The 20,019-nt window shown below is 53.7% G+C and overlaps 1 protein-coding gene across 8 annotated transcripts in view; it reads right to left on the bottom strand.

The window, feature by feature from the left end:
• Positions 1–20,019, bottom strand: part of AGAP3 (ArfGAP with GTPase domain, ankyrin repeat and PH domain 3) — a 58,819-nt gene that overhangs the window by 38,395 nt on the left and 405 nt on the right. The window contains exons 1-2 of one of the 8 annotated variants that reach the window (XM_063815843.1): positions 19,253–19,916; positions 14,072–14,233 (exon numbers count right to left, since the gene is read on the bottom strand). The exons of 1 other annotated variant lie outside the window; for it this stretch is intronic. In XM_063815843.1, the coding sequence (XP_063671913.1) occupies positions 14,072–14,233; positions 19,253–19,586 (496 nt within the window). In that variant the 5' untranslated portion in view covers positions 19,587–19,916. Of the gene's footprint in view, positions 1–14,071; positions 14,234–19,252; positions 19,917–20,019 lie in introns of those variants that run through there. 6 more of the 8 variants (XM_063815844.1, XM_063815845.1, XM_024358092.3 and 3 more) reach the window with 6 other exon arrangements.

The following is a 20,019-nucleotide window of genomic DNA, read 5'->3' as shown; positions in this document are numbered from 1 at the left end:
TATTAAACCCATTAAACCTGCGATTGGTTGGTGTTTTCCTGTCATTTTAAGAGACTAAATGTGGGGGGCAGACGTCAAAATACTTGTACAATTTTAAAATGTCACAATTAAACATGAGCTGGTTTAAAAAAAAAAAAAAAAGACTCTTACCTAGCATGGGTGGGTGGCAATGCTTGACTCTGTGTGTGTGTGTGTGTGTGTGTGTGTGTGTGTGTGTGTGTGTGTGTGTGTGGTGTCGGGTGGGGCAGAATGGAGGGGTTGGAGACAGGCTCTGTTCCCCAGGCTGGAGTGCAGTGGTGAGATTAGAGCTTACTGGAGCCTCTCCCCTCCCAGGCTCAAGAGATCCTCCCACCTCAGCCCCACAAGTAGCTGGGAGCACAGGTGTGTGTCAGCTATGCCCGGCTAATTTTTTTTCTTTTTTTTTTTTTGTAGAGAGGGGGTTTCCCTATGTTGCCCAGAGTGGTCTCAAACTCTTGGCCTCAAGTGATCCTTCCACCTCAGCCTCCCAAAGTGCTGGGATTACAGGTGTGAGCCACCATGACTGGCATAATACTTGATTGTTTAAAAAGTCAGATACAAATTTGTATGTAACAAAATTATATGGACCTGTATAAAAAATGCAAGAAAATATCAAAATAATGACAAAATGGTGACCGTGGCTGCCTGCCTCTGGTTAGAATTACTGGTGACTTCTTTTGCTTCTTTTATGTTTTTCTGCAGTAAGTGTACATCACCCTGTTTTCTGAAATGTTTACAGACGATATATTACTTTGTAAAAAGAAACAGAAGACTGTTCCCCCTTGGAATGAGGAGAGGAAAATTTTCTGAGTCAGACTCTGAGGGGATACAAAGGAAGAAAACAGGCTGTGACTAGTATAAATGTGCACTATGCCAATCTTTTTTAAATTTTATTTCAGGGTAAGAAAACATTCACAACATGCTCAGAAAACCACTGTTTTGGCCGCATGCCCTCTTCCCTCTCCTTAACACGGATGCGTCCTGAGTGACTGTCTTCCCAGCTCCTGCTCACGCTGCAGTTCACACCAAACCGCCCAGCCAGGGGCACCTGGGGCCCTCCCCAGGCCTCTGGGTTGGCTCTAGCTTGCTCCGGTGGCCTGGCTTCATAGCACCTCACAGTATGAATGTTCTGTCCGTTCTTCAACCCTTCCCCTGCTGAGGGACAGTCACGTCACTTCCTTCTTTTTTAGCTACTACAAGCAAGGCGGTAATCAATACCTGTGTGCCTATGGTGTGTTCTTCCCGAGGCATGTGAATGCTTCATGTGAATGGATAACGCCGTTACTTTTCCAGGTTGGTCGTAGCAATCCCTTCTCCTGCTCTCCACCAGCCGTGGGTGGGGATGTCGGTGCACCCTGTGCACCAGCAGTCTGCTCTTCCAACCGGGGAACCAGTCCCTGGCGCTTCTGATGGGCACACCCCTGATTACTAGTGAGGTTGCGCCTTTTCATGTTCATCAGCAACACAAAGCATTTTCTCTTCTTTCATTTGTCTTGATCCTACTCTTTGCCTGTCTTTCTTTTCTTTTGGCCTGTTTTTCTCTTGGGTTTTTCAAATCGTTTTCTTAATCTGCAGGAGCTCTCCGTATAGCGGGCACGCAAAGCATGTATCCGGCACATGTGCACTGCAAGCAGGTCCTCCTGCTTTATGACCCAGAAATGTAATTACATTTCTGCTAGTTTTGTCACTGGTTATAACACTTGAACAACAAAATCCATGACACAAGGGCGACACTAAAGATAAGAGTGGGGAGATGCTGCTCTTAACAGAACACTGGCTAATACAGAAAGATTGTCGGGTTTACGGCCACGTTGACAATCCCGATATCACCAACTCAGGCAAAGATCATTGATGGACGCTAAAACCATCAGGTGAACAGTTGTGCGGGGCAGTTTATTTCGAGCGTGTGGAATGATCACCCCTACAGACTACTTACTAATTACAGAGGGAGGAAATGAACCTTCACATTGGAGAGACCCAGTCCTCACGCCCCCCCACGGCACTAAGGCTGTGGTCCCGTGGAGGAACCGGGTGTTCCTGCTGAGCTTCCAGATCACAGTTCAGTTCAAAGACCCCACAAGGGAGAAAGGAACAAGACAGAAAACACCCAGCGCCAGCCAGCCCACGTCACGGTTCCAGGACTCGGGCCTTCTACAGGAAAATGGGTCCTGGCCCTACAATAAGTCCATGTCATGGGGGAAAAGGTATCACATTGGATCCTGTTTCATCCTTATCTAGGAAAACAAAAAAAGCTCTGTAAGACCTTTCAGGCATCGCTGGGGAAGTGTGGTTATGGGTCAGCTACTAAATATCAGGGAGCTCCTCTGACCTTCCCGGGTGCTATTCTGGTGTAACGGTTGTGTAGAATGACGTGCCTGTCCTCAGGAGATGCCTGCTGAAGAGCTTGGGAAGATGTGTCAGTGTGTCTACAACTGCTGAAAAAACATATGTGAGCATGAGACAGTGACAGAGAGCCAGCAAATGCGATAAAATGTTAATAATGATCACATTTTTAAATGCTGTCATTTTTCAAAATAAAAAGCTGGGGGTGGGGGGAATCTGTCAGTTTGTTCCTCTATAAATTCTGGGTTTTCTGTCCGCTTAAGAGGATCTCTCATCCCAAGATTAGACAACATTCTTCTAAATTTCTGCTCTGTTTTTAAAGGTCTTATCTTTCTCCCTGTGCATAAAGGTGGCAGCACAGGCTCCAAAGCCAGATTTCCTGGGTACAGGTCCTGTCTCCACGATTTGAATGAGCAGCCTTGGGCCATTTCCTTTACATCTGTGTACCTCAGTTTCCTCATCTGCAAAATGGGGTTAATACTACCCTGTAGGGATGCTCCAAAAATTGCAGGAATACGAGAAGGGCACGTAAGCACACAGACAGTGCCTGGCACAGTATGAGAACTAAGAGAAAGGCATTCTTTCTTGTGTGTGTTTTTTCAGAGGCAAGGTCTTCCTAAATATAGTCCAAGCTGGAGTGCAGTAGCACAATCATAGCTTATGTAACTGCAGCAGCCTCCCATGTGGCTGATACTACAGGTGTGTAACACCACACCTGGCTAATTTTTAAAAATTTTTTGTAGAGGCTGGGTGAGGTGGCTCATGCCTGTAATCCCAGCACTTTGGGAGGCTGAGGGAGATTGCTTGAGCCCAGGAGTTCGAGACCAGCCTGGGCAACGTGGAGAAACTTCGTCTCTACTAAAAATAGAAAAATTAGCTGGGTGTGATGGTGTATGTCTGCAGTCCTGGCTACTTGGGAGGCTGAGGTGGGAGGATCACCTGAGCCTGGGATGCAGAGGTTGCAGTGAGCTGAGATCACACCATGACACTGCGCTCCAGCCTGAGCCACAGAGCGAGACCCTGTCTCAAAAAAAAAAGAAATTTTTTTTTTTTTTTTTTTGTAGAGACGAGGTATCACTATGTTGCCTAGGCTGGTCTTGAACTCTTTTAGGCTCAAGTGATCCTCCTGCCTTGGCTTCTCAAAGTGCTGGGATTACTTGCGTGAGCAACCACACTACCATTCTTTCTGAGATAGCAGATCTGGTCCTGCTGTCCCTGGCTTAGAACCTGTAACTCCTGTCACCCACAGCAGAAGCTGTCAATCTTGTGACATTTGCAGCACAAACACAAAGTGCTGGAGTGTGGGGTGGCGCGTTTGAGTAGTTTGAAAACATACTACGCCAGTGATTTTAATAATAAAAGCACTACTGCGGTGAAGCCATGTCTAGCGGTACCTACTGGGCTGCAGGCTCACCGGAGCTCTGGGCCGCTGTCCTCGTGCCCCAGGCCACTGCACAGAAACCTGCTCGCCACCCTCAGCACATGCTCTGAGGATGCTCCTGAGTCGAGATGCTTTGCTTTTCAGTCAGCTGATTTTCCCTTGGTGCCAGGCCCGTCTCCCACTCAGAGCAAAGGGACTGCACCTCGAGGTACACCCACACGCCCCACTCCCAGCCTAAGCAGGCTGTCATCTGCACCTCTGCTTTATTTTACCCTTGCTCAAGTTTTGGGGTCACCTGGGAAGGAAGGGCTCATGGCACCACTGCCCCCAGGTTCAGAGCTCACCTCTGCCAGCCCTCACCCCCGCATGGCTCCCCTCACCCAGGCGCACCGGCCCACCTTTGCCTTCCAGGAACAGAGGGACGGGAGGCAGATTCTCTCTCACCCCGAGGCCTGGGGTGGGAGATGATTCTCTCCCGGCCTCCCGAGACCCTGGCTTCCTGCCCCGTTGAACTGGCTCCCTGGGAGGTTCGGCCTATCCTGGGCCCCTCCTCTGCGGCAGAGGCCAGGTTCCCTGCTCACTTCCTCCCAGCCTCTGTACTGCTACCCAGGCGTGTGTCTCAGCCAGGCCTATGGGACTGTGGCCTCTTGGCTGTGGTGGGCACAGGGAGGGAGGCGCCCACACTCTGGGGCTTTGCTCACGGGCAGGACACCGAGTTTCCCACAGTCTCCTGAGTCCTGGCTTCCATCCCTCGAGGGCACTCAATGCCCCACCAGCCTCTTCCCAGCCACCTGGGCACCCCTGATGAGTGCCAGCAGCTTGAGACCTTTAGGAACCCAGGCAAGAGGCTCCTACACAGACCTGATCCTGATATCCCTGCCAACAGGGAGGGCATGAGTCAGGATACACCCGCCTCAGAAGGAGACCATCCAGCCACCATAATGGCCTGTCCCCTCCAGCCCAGGAGGAGATGGCAATGCACGGGTCCCTGCAAGCTGCTTCCTCAAGTGCCTGCCTGACAGCCATTCCCCCACCAGCCCAGGAGGGGCCCTGTGGACCCACTACAGAAGTAAGGAGGCTCCCTGGTGGCTCAAGCACTCATGGGGCCGGGCCTGGTGCTGGGCTGGGGACCCGGGGGTGGCTGGGCAGTTCCACTTGGGCTCAGGGCTCAACATCCATCAGGGAGGTGGTGAGTGATGCGGACGCCAGCATTGACGCGTGCCAGCGGGGGAGGTGGCGGCTGCTCCAGGCCATGGGGGACCTGAAGGTGGTTGGAACCAGCTGAGCTCCATGGGGGGCTACAGGTGGGACAGGCACCCACCCACCAGGCCAGGGCTGCAGGGAGAGCAGAGTCGGCCAGGCAGGGTCCTGTGATGGGGGCAAGGAGTCCTGACAGAGCCAGGTCTATTTATTATTATTATTTGGTTATTATTTTTTGAGACAGTGTCTCACTCTGTCTTCCAGGCTAGAATGCAGTGGTGCAATCTCAGCTCACTGCAGCCTCAACCTCCTGGGCTCAGGCGATCCTCGCACCTCAGCCGAGTAGCTGGGACTACAGGTGTGCACCACCACACCCAGCTAATTTATGTATTTATTTTTGTTTTTTTGTAGAGATGAGGTCTCACTGTGTTGCCTATGCTGGTCTTGAACTCCTGGACTCAAGCGATCCTCCTGCCTTGGCCTCCCAAAGTGCTGGGACTACAGGTGTGAACCACTGTGCCCGGCCCGGCCTTAATTTTGTTTTTATAAGGGTGCTAATTACTCGATAGCCACGTTTACACCGCAGCTTGCTGAGCAAGCCCGACGCTGGCGTAGCTGCTGGGAGAGACAGCAGCCTTCCCATGTGAAGCGGAACGCGACACATCTCTTAGGGGCTGCTGTACGGCTCAGGACCCACACAGAGAAGTGCAGGGCACACAGCAGGCTCAGGTGGCACCTCACACCAAGCCTCTCCCAGGCATGGAAGCCAGGAGGGTTCTTGGTGCTCCACAACCAGCCCGGGATGTGATGAGAATCTAGTAACATGGGTTCAGGACGGCATCTCCCTCCAAAACAGCACCGCAACTGGGGGAGCACAAAATCCTCACAAGACCCTCTCGGAGTTGGGCTCGGGACACCCCATCTGAGACGCCACAAAGGGCGCACTGCAGGCAGGGGCTGCCCCCTGCAGCCTGTCCTCAGGCTCCCACAAAGCCCCGGGTCCTTCCCGACATTCACAAGAGCGGGTAGGAAGGGATCCGTCACTGACTGCTGCAGCACCGCGGGCTCTTCCCGGCACAGTCCATGAGCACCTCATTTCCAGGGTGGGGGCTCTCCCTGTTTCTCAGCCAGGAAGTGGGCGGAGAGACAGGGAGCTTCCCTCTGTGCAACACAGTTTCCAAGAGTCCGTGTGTGTTTACAAACTTTCTGCTATTACATATATTACTTAGTATGGGACAAACACAAACAAACAAACAAAAAAAACCTTACAAAAATGGCCCCTGCCTAAAATGCCAGGATGGGGTGAGGAAAGACTGTGGCTTTGCTGACTGAGGCCTCTGACCCACGGTCCCGAGGGAAGCCCCTAGCAGGTGGCCAAGATGCTGACTGACAGCGGCCAGCGGCCCGGTCCCGGTGCCAGTCCCCGGGCCCACATGCACTTCATCTCATAAGAGCAGGGCCTGGGCTCCACCCTCCCACCTGGCACAGGACCCAAGGTGGGCACACGAGTGCCCCTTAACATGAACACACTTTGTCACCCACCACACACAACAATAGTTGTACTTCTAGGTTTTAAGAAAACACACAGGGACAAAAGACTACTGTGAATTCAGCAAGACTTTTAAATGGATTTGTCTGCTGTCAATCACCACAGCCTAGGTGGGTGCTCGACAAAGAAGTATTTGTTATGTGACTGAGAAGGGCACATGATTCTGATTTTTTTTTTTTTGAGATGGAGTCTCACTCTGTCGCCCAGGCTGGAGTGCAGTGGCGTGATCTCGGCTCACTGCAAGCTCCGCCTCCCGGGTTCACGCCATTCTCCTGCCTCAGCCTCCCGAGTAGCTGGGACTACAGGCGCCCGCCACCACGCCCGGCTAATTTTTTGTATTTTTAGTAGAGACGGGGTTTCACTGTGTTAGCCAGGATGGTCTCGATCTCCTGACCTCGTGATCCGCCTGCCTCGGCCTCCCAAAGTGCTGGGGTTACAGGCGTGAGCCACCGTGCCCAGCCCTGAATTTTTAATATAATCTTTTGAAAAGTTGAATAGATGGCTCACACCTATAATCCCAGCGCTTTGGGAGGCCAAGGCGAGTGGTCTGCCTGTGGTCAGGAGTTCAAGACCAGTCTGGCCAACATGGTGAAACCCCGTCTCTACTAAAAATACAAAAAAATTAGCCGGCTGTGGTGGCATGCACCTGTAATCCCAGCTACTCGGGAGGCTAAGGCAGGGGAATTGATTGAACCAAGGAGGTGGAGGTTGTTAGTGAGCCAAGACTGCACCACTGCACTCCAGCCTGGGTGACACAGCAAGACTGTCTCAAAAAAAAAAAAAAAAAAAAGAAAATTGAATCAAAGAGGATACACTTCAGTATTCAATTTTTACAACCAACAGGCATTTGTTATTTATTTATTTTTAAACAGACTGGTCTTGCTCTGTCGCCCAGGCTGGAGTGTAGTGGTGCGATCACGGCTCACTGCAGCCTTGACTCTGGGTTCAAGCAGTCCTCTCACCTCAGCCTCCTGAGTAGCTGGGACTATAGGTGCACGCCACCACACCTGGCTAATTTTTTAATTTTTTTTTGTAGAGACAGCGTCTCACTATATTGCCCAGGTTGGTCTCAAGTGATCTGCCCACCTTGGCCTCCCAAAGTGGCACCCAGTCCCATGTGTTATCTTTGTGTATATGTGTGTGTTTGTATGTGTGTGTGTGTGCCAGGGTCTCCCTCTGTCGCCCAAGCTGAAGTGCAGTGGTGCAATCTCAGCTCACTGCAACCTCTGCCTCCCAGGTTCAAGCAATTCTCCTGCCTCAGCTTCTGGAGTAGCTGGGACTGGAGGCATGCGCCACCATGCCTGGCTAATTTTCCTATTTTTTGTAGAGACAGGGTTTCGTCATGTTGGCCAGGCTGGTCTTGAACTCCTGACCTCAACTGATCTGCCTGCCTCGGCCTCCCAAAGTGCTGGGATTACAGGTGTGAGCCACCGCGCTTGGTCCCATTTGTTATCTTATAGGCTATAAATCAGAGCTATTCTTCAACACCATAGCCACTGGCCTGGTATGGCCAGGGAGCACTGCAAACATGGCCAGTCCCATGCGGAGGCGCTGGGTGTCAATACCAAGTGGAGTGTGAAGACGTGGTATGAACAGAAGAACATAAAAATATCTTATTAATAGATATTTATATATTAATAGATTTCATGCTGAAATGAGAATATTTTTGATATGGTCTGGATGTGTGTCTCCTCCAAATCTCATGTTGAAATGTGATCCCCAGTGTTAGAGGTGGGGCCTGGTGGGAGGGTGTTTGGGTCATGGGGCCAGGTCCCTCATGAGTGCTGTCCCCACTGTGGCTGTTGAAGAGTGTAGCGCCCTCCCTGTCGCTCCCACTTCCACCATGTGACTTCCTATTCCTGCTTTGCCTTCTGCCACCAGTAAAAGCTCCCTGAGGCCTCCCCGGAAGCACAGCAGATGCTAGCACCACCTTCCTGCACAACCTGCTGAACTGTCAGCCAATTAAACCTCTTTTCTTTTTCTTTTTTTTTTTTTTTTGAGACAGAGTCTCACTCTGTCGCCCAGGCATAATCTCAGCTCACTGCAACCTCCGCCTTCTGGGTTCAAGTGATTCTCCTGCCCCAGCCTCCTGAGTATCTGGAATTACAGGTGCCCACCACCAGGCCTGGCTAATTTTTCTATTTTTTAGTAGAGGCCGGGTTTCACCATGTTGGCCAGGCTGATCTCAAACTCCTGACCTCAGGTGATCCACCTGCCTCGGCTTCCCAAAGTGCTGGGATTACAGGTGTGAGCCACAGTGCTCGACCTAAACTTCTTTTCTTTACAAATTATCCAGCCTCAGGTGTCTCTTTATAGCAACATAAGAACTTATACAATTTTGAATATACTGGGTTAAATAAAATATATTAAAATTAATCTCACTTTAAAAAAATCTTTTTAATATGGTTACTTGAAAATTGAAAATCAGGCCAGGCGCCGTGGCTCACTCATGCCTGTAATCCCAGCACTTTGGGAGGCCAACGTAGGCAGATCACTTGAGGTCAGGAGTTCAAGACCACCCTGGCCAACATGGTGAAACCCCATCTCTACCAAAAATATAAAAGTTAGCCAGGCGTGGTGGTGCATGCTTGTAATCCCAGCTACTCAGGAGGCTGAGGCAAGAGAATCACTTGAACTGGGGAGGCAGAGGTTGCAGTGAGCCGAGATCATGCCACTGCATTCCAGCATGGATGACAGAGTGAGACTCCATCTCCAAAAAAAAAAGAAAATTTAAAATAATCCAGGCACGGTGGCTCGCATCTGTAATCCCAGCACTTTGGGAGGCTGAGGCAGGCAGGTCACTTGAGCTCAAGAGTTTAAGACCAGCCTGGCCAACATGGTAAAACCCCGTCTCTACAAAAAATACAAAAATTAGCCAGACATGGTGGCATGTGCCTGTAATCCCAGCTACTTGGGAGGCTGAGGCACGAGAATTGCTTGAACTCGGGAGGCAGAGGTTGCAGTGAGCTGAGATCATACCACTGCACTCCAGCCTGGGAAACAAAGCAAGACTCTGTCTCGTTAAAAAAAAGAAAAGAAAAGAAAATTTAGGCCAGGCGCAGTGGCTCATGCCTGTAATCCCAGCACTTTAGGAGGCTGAGGCGGGTGGATCACGAGGTCAGGAGATCGAGACTACCTTGGCTAACGCGGTGAACCCTCGTCTCTACTAAAAATACAAAAAATAAGCCGGGCGTGGTGGTGGGCACCTGTAGTCCCAGCTACTCGGGAGGCTGTGGCAGGAGAATGGCGTGAACCTGGGAGGCAGAGGTTGCAGTGAGCCGAGATCGCGCCACTGCACTCCAGCCTGGGCGACAGAGCGAGACTCCTCCTCAAAAAAAAAAAAGAAAAGAAAATTTAAGTTCACACGTGTGACTCGCCCATGTCTACTGCACAGTGCTGAATCAGAGAAAAAAACAACAGGCAAAACATCGAAGATGCCCCTGGGTGTTCACGGGAACGTGCAGGCCCTGTGACAGCCCTGCCCCCTCAGGTCCCTTCCCCTGGGCCTGGATGAGCTAAACCAACGTACCCCACACTCTGCCACCCCCGCTCTCAGGCTCGGGTCCGGAAATGGTCATTCCTGTGATCTCACGCAGCCCTCACCTCATGCATCCCCACGCAGGCGGTGATGACAGCTGAGCCTCTGAGACAAGTAATGAGACAGTCGCCACCCAGCACGCACATCCTCAGGGCGGCTGCTGCTCTAAAAGCTCTGCAGACGTTAACTGATTTGCTTCTCACGCCCACACCATGAAACGGATGCCCATGTTTTACCAATGGCAAAGCTAAGACACAGAGGGGTTAAGGAACTCACCCGAGGTCACACAGCTCCCAAGTGGTAGGTCTGGGACTCAAATCTAGGCAGCCTGGCTCCAGAGCCCAGGTGCTTAACCTCTATTCTATTCAGGCCCTGAGAGAAGAAATGAAGGCCAGGCTTCATTCCACATCGCCCAATATAGAACCATCCAGAACAATCTAGAAGTAATAATGGGGTGGCAGGGGGGCAGGGGGTACTGCCTCAGAGTGATGGAAAGCCTCCAAAACATCCCAACTCTTCTCAAACAAAGGCTCTGGGGCTTGCCTTTCTGGTATCTTTTTTTTTTTTTTTTTTTTTTTGTACAACTGTGATTGGACAAGACATTTAGAGCATCTTTAACCAAAACCTCCTCCAGGCACAGAAGTGCCATCCACCAGTGCCTGGAAAAACCCAGGCCCAGGAAGGGGTGGGGATCCCAGCAGAAGCAGAGCAGAGATCCCTGGAGGGGTCTAGACTTTTCGGTCCTCCCTCTGCCCCTGTGACAGGCTTTGATCCCACTCCAGGCGCTGGGGTTTCAGGTTTGCAAGCCATCAAAACACCAAACTGAAAAGGCTAAAGGGAAGCTGCTGTAGGCAGGCACCCCTACGGCGGTAAGGAGGGGTTCTGGCAGAAAAGGAACAGGCACAAAGCCCTAAGGTACAGCCATCTGGGGCTACGGTATGGAGCGGGCACAGCCAGCCTCAGCCTCCTGGGTGGCCCAGAGGATGGCACTGTCTGCTCAGCTCAGGGCACATTGAGGCCGAAGTGCTGACTATGGGAACTCAGACAGTGCCTGACTTGCAGCAAACAGAGAAATGTACGTTGTAGAAAAACCTACATTAAAAGAGATTAAAACGGTCTTCAGCTCAATAAGAAAAAGTAACATTGGGAGGTGGAGGCCGGAGGATCACTTGAGGCCAAGAGTTTGAGACCAGCCTGGGCAACACAGACCCTGACTCTACAAGACAATTTTAAAAATTATTAGCCAGATGTGGTGATACATGCCTGAGTCCCAGCTACTCAAGAGGCTGAGGTGGGAGGATTGCTTGAGCTTAGGAATTTGAAGTTGCAGTGAGCTACGATCGCGTCACTACACTCCAGTCTGGGTGACAGACCAATATTCTGAGGAAGGAAGGAAGGAAGGAAGGAAGGAAGGAAGGAAGGAAGGAAGGGAGGAAGGGAGGGACAGAGGGAAGGAGGGAAGGGAGGGAGGAAGGGAGGGGAGGCCAGGCATGGTGGCTCACACCTGAAATGCCAGCACTTTGGGAGGTGAGACGGGAAGATCACTTGAGGCCAGGAGTTTACAACCAGCCTGGGCAACATAGTGAGACCCCATTTTTACAAAAAGAAAAAAGAAAAAGAGGAACAAACCAAAAGTAAAGTGAATAAAGGATATGTACAGAATGAACAAAATGCAAATGACCCCTCAAAAATGTTTTAATATCGACTCTCACTAATAGTCAAAGTGAATCCAATAATGAAATAGCTAGTGATCAACTACTAATCAAAGTCAAACAAAGTAAAACAACGAGAGTCATTTAGTCTTTTTTTTTTTTCTTACGTATCAGATGAAGAAGGGGTGCCGGGGAAGTGGGGCAGGGAACTCCAGGCTGTCTCTATGCCTGAAAATCAAATGGCCTTTCTGGAGGGCAGGGTGCCAGAGTGCCGCAAACGTCCTAAAAATGTGCCGACCCCAGACTCTGACCATTTTCTTCTGAAAATTTGTCCAAAAGCAATAACGAGACAAGCGTACAAGGCGGCACATAATAAACAGCATTCCCTTACACAGGATACCCTGCCACCTTTCAGAATAATGCCTGATATTTCACCTGTGCTTATGACACGCTAGGCACTGTTCTAAGCACACCGCATTGGGGGTCTCAATCCTCAGCACTACCAAGCGGCGGAGCTTTGTTATGACCCATCTCAGGTAAGGAAACAGAGGCACAGAAAATCTCACCTCTCCCCACGGGATCTCTTCTGATTCTCAGCTCCTGGAGGGCTCCAAGGGGGCGCATCTCAAAAGTGCTGCATGACAGAGGCAGCCTCAGAACAGATCTCAGGGACCCCAGCTCAGGTGCTCACTTGACAGACAAGACCCCTGGCCAGGGAGCCAAGCCTGGCCTGTTCCAGATACTCACGCCAGGGTCACCCCTAGCTGCATAGACAACCAGAATGTGACTCTCAGAAGACGCACCCAGAGCAGACTTGCCCCAGCTCTCACAGCCAGTTAGTGGCAGAGCAGGGACGGGAACCCAGGTATCCTGACTCCCAGCCTAGGAGCTGCCAAATACGCAAATGAACACGGGAGCCTCCTTTTGTGAATCTCCGGCTCCCCTTCTCCCAGCAAAGCATTTTCCACAACAATCCCACGTTTGCTGCGAAAGCCTAGTAACAGCAAATCCAGCAAAGAGTCGTTAATAGAAAAAAGACCAGAAGGATGCACATCCGACTGCTCACCACAGATCCTCCCAGGAGAGGGGAGGCCGGGCAGCCACCTTCCTACTTCTACATTTGAATGGCTTTTAACAAGCATGTATTTACTTTCATCCCTTAAACACATTAAAATGAAATTTAAATTAAATACATATTTGGGCACGGACGTGGTGGCTCATGCCTGTAATCCCAGCACCTTGGGAGGCCGAGGTGGAAAAACTGCTTGAGTCCAGGAGTTCAAGACCAGGCCAAACAACATAGCAAGACCCCATCTCTACAAAGAATGAAAAAATTAGCTGGGTGTGCTGGTGCATATTTGCAGTCTCTGCTACCTGGGAGACTGAGGTGGAAGATCGCTTGAGCCCAAGATTTTGAGGCTACAGTGAGCTAGGACTGCACCACTGCACTGCAGCCTGGACAACAGAGGGAGACCCTGTCTCCAAAAATATATATACACACACATATACATACATATAATACATACGTACATATATATGTTTCTTGAGCAAGCATCTCTCTATTGTACGCTACATCCGTGCTACCCATGGGAGACAGACGCCTCAGAGAGCCACCATTCAATTCAGTTGGGGATTGAAGACGTCCAGAAGAAAATTATAGTGGGGAGCAGAAGAAAATTATAGTAGGGAGCAGGAGGCCTAATTCACCCTAAAATTATATTCTAAAGGCTTCCAAGAGTTAAACTCTGGTCCATTTGACTCCCATAAAGTTTCCTGTAGAAGCAGCTTTTAAGGGCTGATGTGGTGTGGCCAACAACACTTATTCAGCCCATACATGCAAGGCAAACCACAGAGACCTGGAGTTGGAGAACCAGAGAAAATCCCTGCTTCCTCCCCTCACTGCGTGGCTTCAGGAAAGTTACTTAATCTAGGTCCTAGGCTGTCTCACTTGTGAAATGGAAATACTTGCAAATCCAAAAAAGACCCTCCTCTGGGAAAATAAACTATGAGATGCAAAGTGTTGCAAAGCCTCATTCCGACCCCCAGCAGTGAGCCTGGCAGAGGGAAGGACATTCACGGGTGGAACATGCACCACCCAATCTCTGCGCCCTCAAAGCACGTGGCTGGGCTCACCCCATTTCCCTACCTCAACTCTGCGCTCCAAAATAAGCTCCCTTACCACTTGGCCTGCAATGGTTTAAGTCAGCTAGGGGTCAGGAGGAAAGCATCAGATTAAACTAATTTCCAGTTACCTGCATATTAAAAAGAAACTAACACAACAGGTGGATGTTTAGGCAATGCCACACACGGACATGGGAGTTCTTACGGGGGTGTCTGTCTCCCCCCAGCCTTGGCTCTCCCAGGCTACACCTGCTTTCCAAGAAGCGTACCTCGTTCCCTCCACTTCTGGGCCAGGGACGCACTGACAGCTGGTAGGGGGCTCACAAGCACAAACGAGCGGTGTGGATGCTGGCGTGGCTCAAGCCTTCTCAAAGGCTTAAACCCTTGTGACGCCCGTCTTTCGCAGAATGACGCACCAACTCCTGTGGTTTCTAGGAACACGGCAGGGTGGAAATAAATACTGGAGAAAGCATGAAATACTCCTTCACCAGGGTCCTGCCCACCTCACCCACCCATCTCCTACAACTCAACACCCGAGCTGCAGAGTCCAACTTGCCGTTCCGAGAGCCACACTATGTTCTCCTGCCTCCGTTATCTTCATCATCCTGTTTCCTCTATGTGGGAATCCTCCTGACCCCCAGGCCTGGCACACGTTTGAGGAAGGAAATAAATGATACAGGAAGATTGCCAGGTGGCATCATAGGGACAAGGACTGCTTCATCTGTGGGGTACCACTGCTGGGGAGAGCCAGAGCTGAGACCCTGGATGGAGCAGGGTACCAGGGGTTCCCACGAGGCCATGCAGCCTGAGATCAGGCTGGACAGGTCTTCCTGTTCTGGCTTCTGACCCGGAAGAAAGAAGTCGTGATGAGGTTTCCCAAGTCTCTGACCTTTGCCCTGCCCTGGTGTTCTGAAAATCTAGGTCTCCTTCTGGACTCCCAGTGCCTCTCTGGCACCTCCTACAGGCTGAGTCATTCTCTCCAGGCGCACCAAGCCCAGACCTTCTGGCCCCTTCTCTCCCTGTCTCTCCTTTGATTGTCTGCTTTTCACTGTGCTAGATGCAACTGGGCCGCACAGTAGGAGCTAAATGAATGTATCTGGAACAAATGAAGCTTTCCCTGGCTACTAGCACCCACATGGTTATGCTCTTTTTCAGAATTGCTAGAACTCTTGCGAGCAAAGTCCTGCATAAGCAACCAGGCCCCCATGAGACACTCAGTCCCTAAACCAACGAATTGCCAGAGGGGCCTGGGCTGGCTCCAGATGCATGTCCCCGGCACCCATCCCAGACCCCCCCAGTCCTCGTCTTTGAAGGGAACCTCAGCAGTGTGTGGTGCAGCAGGGCCCACGGCGGAATGCAGGGCCCGGCCAGGGAGTGCCCACCCAGGAACAGTAAGGAAAGCTCAAGAGAGCACCCTGGCACAAACATGGGGACCATCATACCAGTCCTCCAGAATCAAGCCACAGGACGAACAGAAACAGACACAAACACTAAAACCCCAGGTGTGCCTAAGGGCTGAGGGCTGTGGGATGCTAGGGCGTATGCCGTTTTGTTTTGTTTTGTTTTTGTTTTTTTTTTGAGACGGAGTCTCGCTCTGTTGCCCAGGCTGGAGTGCAGTGGTGCGATCTCAGCTCACTGCAAGCTCTGCCTCCCAGGTTCACACCATTCTCCTGCCTCAGCCTCCCGAGTAGCTGGGACTACAGGTGCCCGCCAGCACGCCCGGCTAATTTTTCGTATTTTTAGTAGAGACGGGGGTTTCACCATGTTAACCAGGATGGTCTCGATCTCCTGACCTCGTGATCCGCCCGCCTTGGTCTCCCAAAATGTTGGGATTACAGGCGTGAGCCACTGTACCCAGCCACATGCTCCCTCTGAGCTGCCACCCAACTGCAGTCACAGCTGTGGCCCCTTCTCTGTCTAGCTGAGGCTTGACCCAAACAAGAAACCCCCACATCTCTTTACCTTAGTCCCTTTAGGATGTCACCAAGCCCACAGCCCAGGGCAGGCAATCTGTGAACTGAATGAAAGTGAGTGGGGTAAGGGTGACAGTGAGAACGCTCTGCTGGCCAGGCCAGGCCAGCTGGAATGCTCGAAGTAACTGTTTAAAAAAAAAAAAAAAAAAAAAAAAAAAGCCCTAGTGGGAAAACAATGGAGAAACTTGAGTAAGTCACCCAGCTGACAAAGCCCAGCTCCGGCACACATAATAGTAGCCATATGGCACACACACCTAATAGTCAGGTCCACTTCCACTTCCAGGCGGGAGCCCCACCCCCCCCCCCCACCCCGGGAACTGCCAGCAGGGATCCCAGGCCCTCCCCAAGCCCCTGCTCCTCCCCTGTGCCGGGCCCTCACCTGCACACACCGAATGGGACCAGCAGGTCCTGGAAAGATCCCGGGCTGCTTTGGGGCTCCTGGCTAGCTTGGTACAACATCCTGTGCTCCACGTGCCCAGTGTCCCCATTTGGACTGAGGCCCTCGTTCTCCTGCATCCCTCTTTCTAGGACTCAGCCAGGAAACCCAAGCTGTCAGGGAGCGCTCACTGCAGGTGAGTGCCAAGCCGGAAGCGGGCTCCTGTTGAAGGCCCATACTCTCCCTGGCTGTATCCGCTTGGCTCCCTCCCTTCTCTGAGCCTCAGTTTCCCCACTAGTGAGGTGAAGGTGGCTCAGAGGCTCTGCACATAGTGAGCCCTCCAGCTCTCCCTCCCAGCTGAAGGCTGTACTTCTTCCACTCCCTAAGGCCAAGTAATGGGCAGGTTTTCTCTTTCCTTGGCCTCTGGTGGGAAAGGAACTTTTCAAAATGGTCTCCCTCTCCTCAAATCCTGTCCTGAAACACAGGAAAGCCAAACATCCCCTGCTTCCTCCTGTCCTGGACACGGGGTCAGAAGTGACTGTGAGTGGCAGAGACTACAGGAGGCCCAAGTGCCCACTGCACTTCCTCAGAGCCAGATGGATCCTGACCGCAGGTCCCACGTCACCTTCAGAGCTGGGACAAACAAACCCTTCACCGAAGTCTAAACAGAGTGAGGGAGGCTTTGTTATACACTCGGAACTGCCGCCCCTTTCCACGGAGAGGCTTAGCCCCAGGAAACACAGGACCCGGCTCCCAGCTGACACTGTGTTTATGTAACAGCCTAGGTCTGTTCGGCCCTGGGGCTGGGGGTGGAGGGCTGGGTCTCAGTCCAGCCTCAGACTGTGCTCGGAAACGCCCAGGGAGTCTGCGCCTCTCCCTCCTCGCAGAAAGAAGGTGGGGACACCGCTTCGCAGGACAGAAGCAATATGGTTTGGCAGATGGAGAGGAGTTCTATCGCAGGAAGGATATAGGGCAGAAATTGGAGGAGTGGTTTTTTTTTTTCTTTTGAAGACTGCCTACAGCAGAAAAGTGGGAACGCAAGAGGGGTGAGGTGGATAAAGATGACGGTGCCAGGAGAGGCTGGGCAGGGGGGAGGGAAGGACGGAAGGACAGCAGGGCAGCAGGGCAGCAGGGCCCAGGAGTGGGAACAGCAGGGCTGAGAACGGATGTGTGAGCCGCGGCTGGGTCGGTCTGGTGACAATGAGACACCGGCTCCCGGGATTTCACGAGGGTGAGGCCGAGCTTCCAGGCCTAGTAGACGGAACCATGGGGTATTTCCAAACCGCAATGGAGAAGTCGGTCAGGGGAGGGCTCTAGGAGGGGAAATTCTGCCTGTTGTGTTAAATTTAAGATCAGGCAAAAAAACTCAAGGGCGCCCCAGGAATCAGCCTTCACATCACAAAAGATGCTCAACCAGAGGCTCCCCTGAGCTGGGGAGGAGGGGTCGCTGCTCATCAAGCTGGAGCCAGGGGAGCCCGGAAACCTCTCCCTGCTCTGGGAAAAGCTCGGAAGCAGATGTGCCCCCACCCTCCTGTGGCCGGCCCACGAGGCTTGTCGCCCTCCAGAAGGAGCTGGGGGAAGGTAAGCTTGGAGCAAATCAGGAATGTCTTTACTTCCTCCAAGGACAGTGAAGCTGCAGCAACGATGTCTCTCCCGCCTCCACCCTCTTCAGATCTAAGAGGAAAAATTGGTCATCTCCTGTCTTTGGGGCCCAGGGCTCGCACAAATGCCATCTCCTAGTCCCCAGCCACAGCGGTGATTCAGGCCATTTACTCAGATCCACGTTAATGAGTTTTTTCTGTCACCTAATTAGTTCACAGAGAACTCAGCCTTGAGAGGAAAGAAATAAGAACGGGTTGGGAAAAGGCAGAAGGAAGTCAGACTGTCATGTCACAACAAAAGATAGAACCCAGCACCACATGGGGTCCCCCCAGACCCAATACTTCTTCCCCGGCTATGGGGACCTCTGAAAGCAGAAAGGGAGGTGTTCAGGTGCACTATCCCCCAGAACCTCAGGCAAGCAGATGAAGCTGGGAGTGGGGCCCTAACCTTAAGGCCCAAGTCAGGGACAGGCCCCTGCCCATAACTCCATGTTATCGCAAAAGGCCTTGGCTCTCACTGCATTTCCACTGAGGCCAAACCCACCACCTGCCGGTGGGCGTCCCTTTTCAAACAGAGCTGGGGGAGGAAGCAGATGGCCCAGGGTGAGGCCCATCTGTCCGTGCCCGCTCGAAGGTCACCATGCCACTGGGGTGCCTGCGGGTGCCTCCAGCACCCACCACACCAGGGCTTGCGAGGCATCTGCCAGCAGCGTGCCACCACTTCCTGTGCCCTCAGCGGTCGAAAGTCCAGGGCCTAAGGGCCCAGAGAAAAAAGCGCTAGGCAGCGCAGTGGCCGGGGGTTTCCGGTCCCCGACTCCGGGTGCGGTGTCCCTGGAGGTCGGTCAGCACCCGGCTGCCCCGCAGCTGCCTCCAGACCGAGGAGCCGCGGATCCCCGTCAGGCTCATGACCCGGCCAAAGCGCGGATGGACCTGCCGGCGCCTCCCACGCGGTCGCTGAGCCTCAGCCCAGCGCCAGGCCCGGCCCGCTCCCGCTTGGCCGCCGCGGCGTAGGGGGTGTGCGTCGGGAGAGGGCGCCGCGGCGAGCGCCACCCTCCGGGCCTGCGGGCGCTGGGCCCGGGAAGGCTGCCATCCACTAACGCGAGGCTCCGATCCCCCGCCCCACTGCGGAGCAGGGCCCGGGCAGCGGCTAAGAAGCCTCCCCGGTCACGACCCCACCTCCCGGCAGCTGAAGCCCTCTGCCGCGCCCACCTTCCCCGGCCAGGCCTGGACAGATCTGGTCCCGGCCCCCACAAGCGACACCACCTTCGCGCCCTGGAACACAGTCAGCAGAAAACCCCCAACCCCAAAGTGTCCCCGAACGAGATATGGCGAAGCTGCCCGCCGGTTCTGCAACACAGATCGGCAAACCTCGTGGCCTGGTCCTCAAGCGCGCAAGGACCCCCGACAGGGAGAGCATGGCCAGGCACGGCCTGTGGAGCCCTCGGCCGGCGCCGGAGAGGCCACTGCGCCCCGGCTCCCGCAGCCCCCGGCTCCGCTCACCCTCGATGGAGATGACGTGCTCCCGGATCTGGTTCTGCAGCGCCAAATCCTCAATGCGCTCGATCAGGTCGTAGATGGCGTAGATATTGGGATGCACGGACTCGAAGCGCTGGATCTCGGCCCGGATGGCCGCGGAGTTGGAGAGCGCGAACTGCTGGGGGGGCCCGCCGGCCAGCTGCTGCGAGGGGCCGCCGCCGCCCCCGGCCCCGGGCCCCGCGCCGCCGAACTGCCCGCCGCCCCCCGCGCTGCCGCCGCCGCCGCCGCCGCCGCCCCCCGGAGCCGCCAGGCTCTGCTGCTGCTGCGGGCTCTGCCCCCCGCCCGCCTGGAAGTTCATGGCTTCGGAGCCGTGGGGCCCGAGGCGGGCCCGGGGCGGCGCGGCGGAGGCGGCGGCGGCGGCAGCAGCGGCGAGCGGGCGCGCGGGGCTGGCGGGGCCGGGACTACTGGGCTGGCGGCGCGGGGCTAGCGCATGGAGCCGGGGGCCGGGGGCCGGAGGCCGAGGCCAGGAGGCGCCGCCGCGCACGCTGTGGCCGCCGCTGCCGAGCGCTTCCCAGCGCCGTGATCCCGCTGCCTGGGAGCAGCCTCCAGCGGCAACAACAACGGGACCGGGAGCGCGCGGCCCAGGCCCTCCCCCCGCGTCATGCGCACGCACCGCCGCCCCCGCCGGCTCCGGCACACGCAGCCCGAGCCCCCCTCCCCGCCGCCCCCGCCCCTCCTGCGCGCCGGCCCGGGCGCCCCCGCCCCTCGCTCGCTCGCTGGCTCTGCAGCCT

The sequence above is a fragment of the Pan troglodytes genome, chromosome 6 (assembly GCF_028858775.2).
Source record: "Pan troglodytes isolate AG18354 chromosome 6, NHGRI_mPanTro3-v2.0_pri, whole genome shotgun sequence".
NCBI lineage: Eukaryota > Metazoa > Chordata > Mammalia > Primates > Hominidae > Pan > Pan troglodytes.
This window is presented reverse-complemented; position numbering and strand designations above follow the sequence as displayed.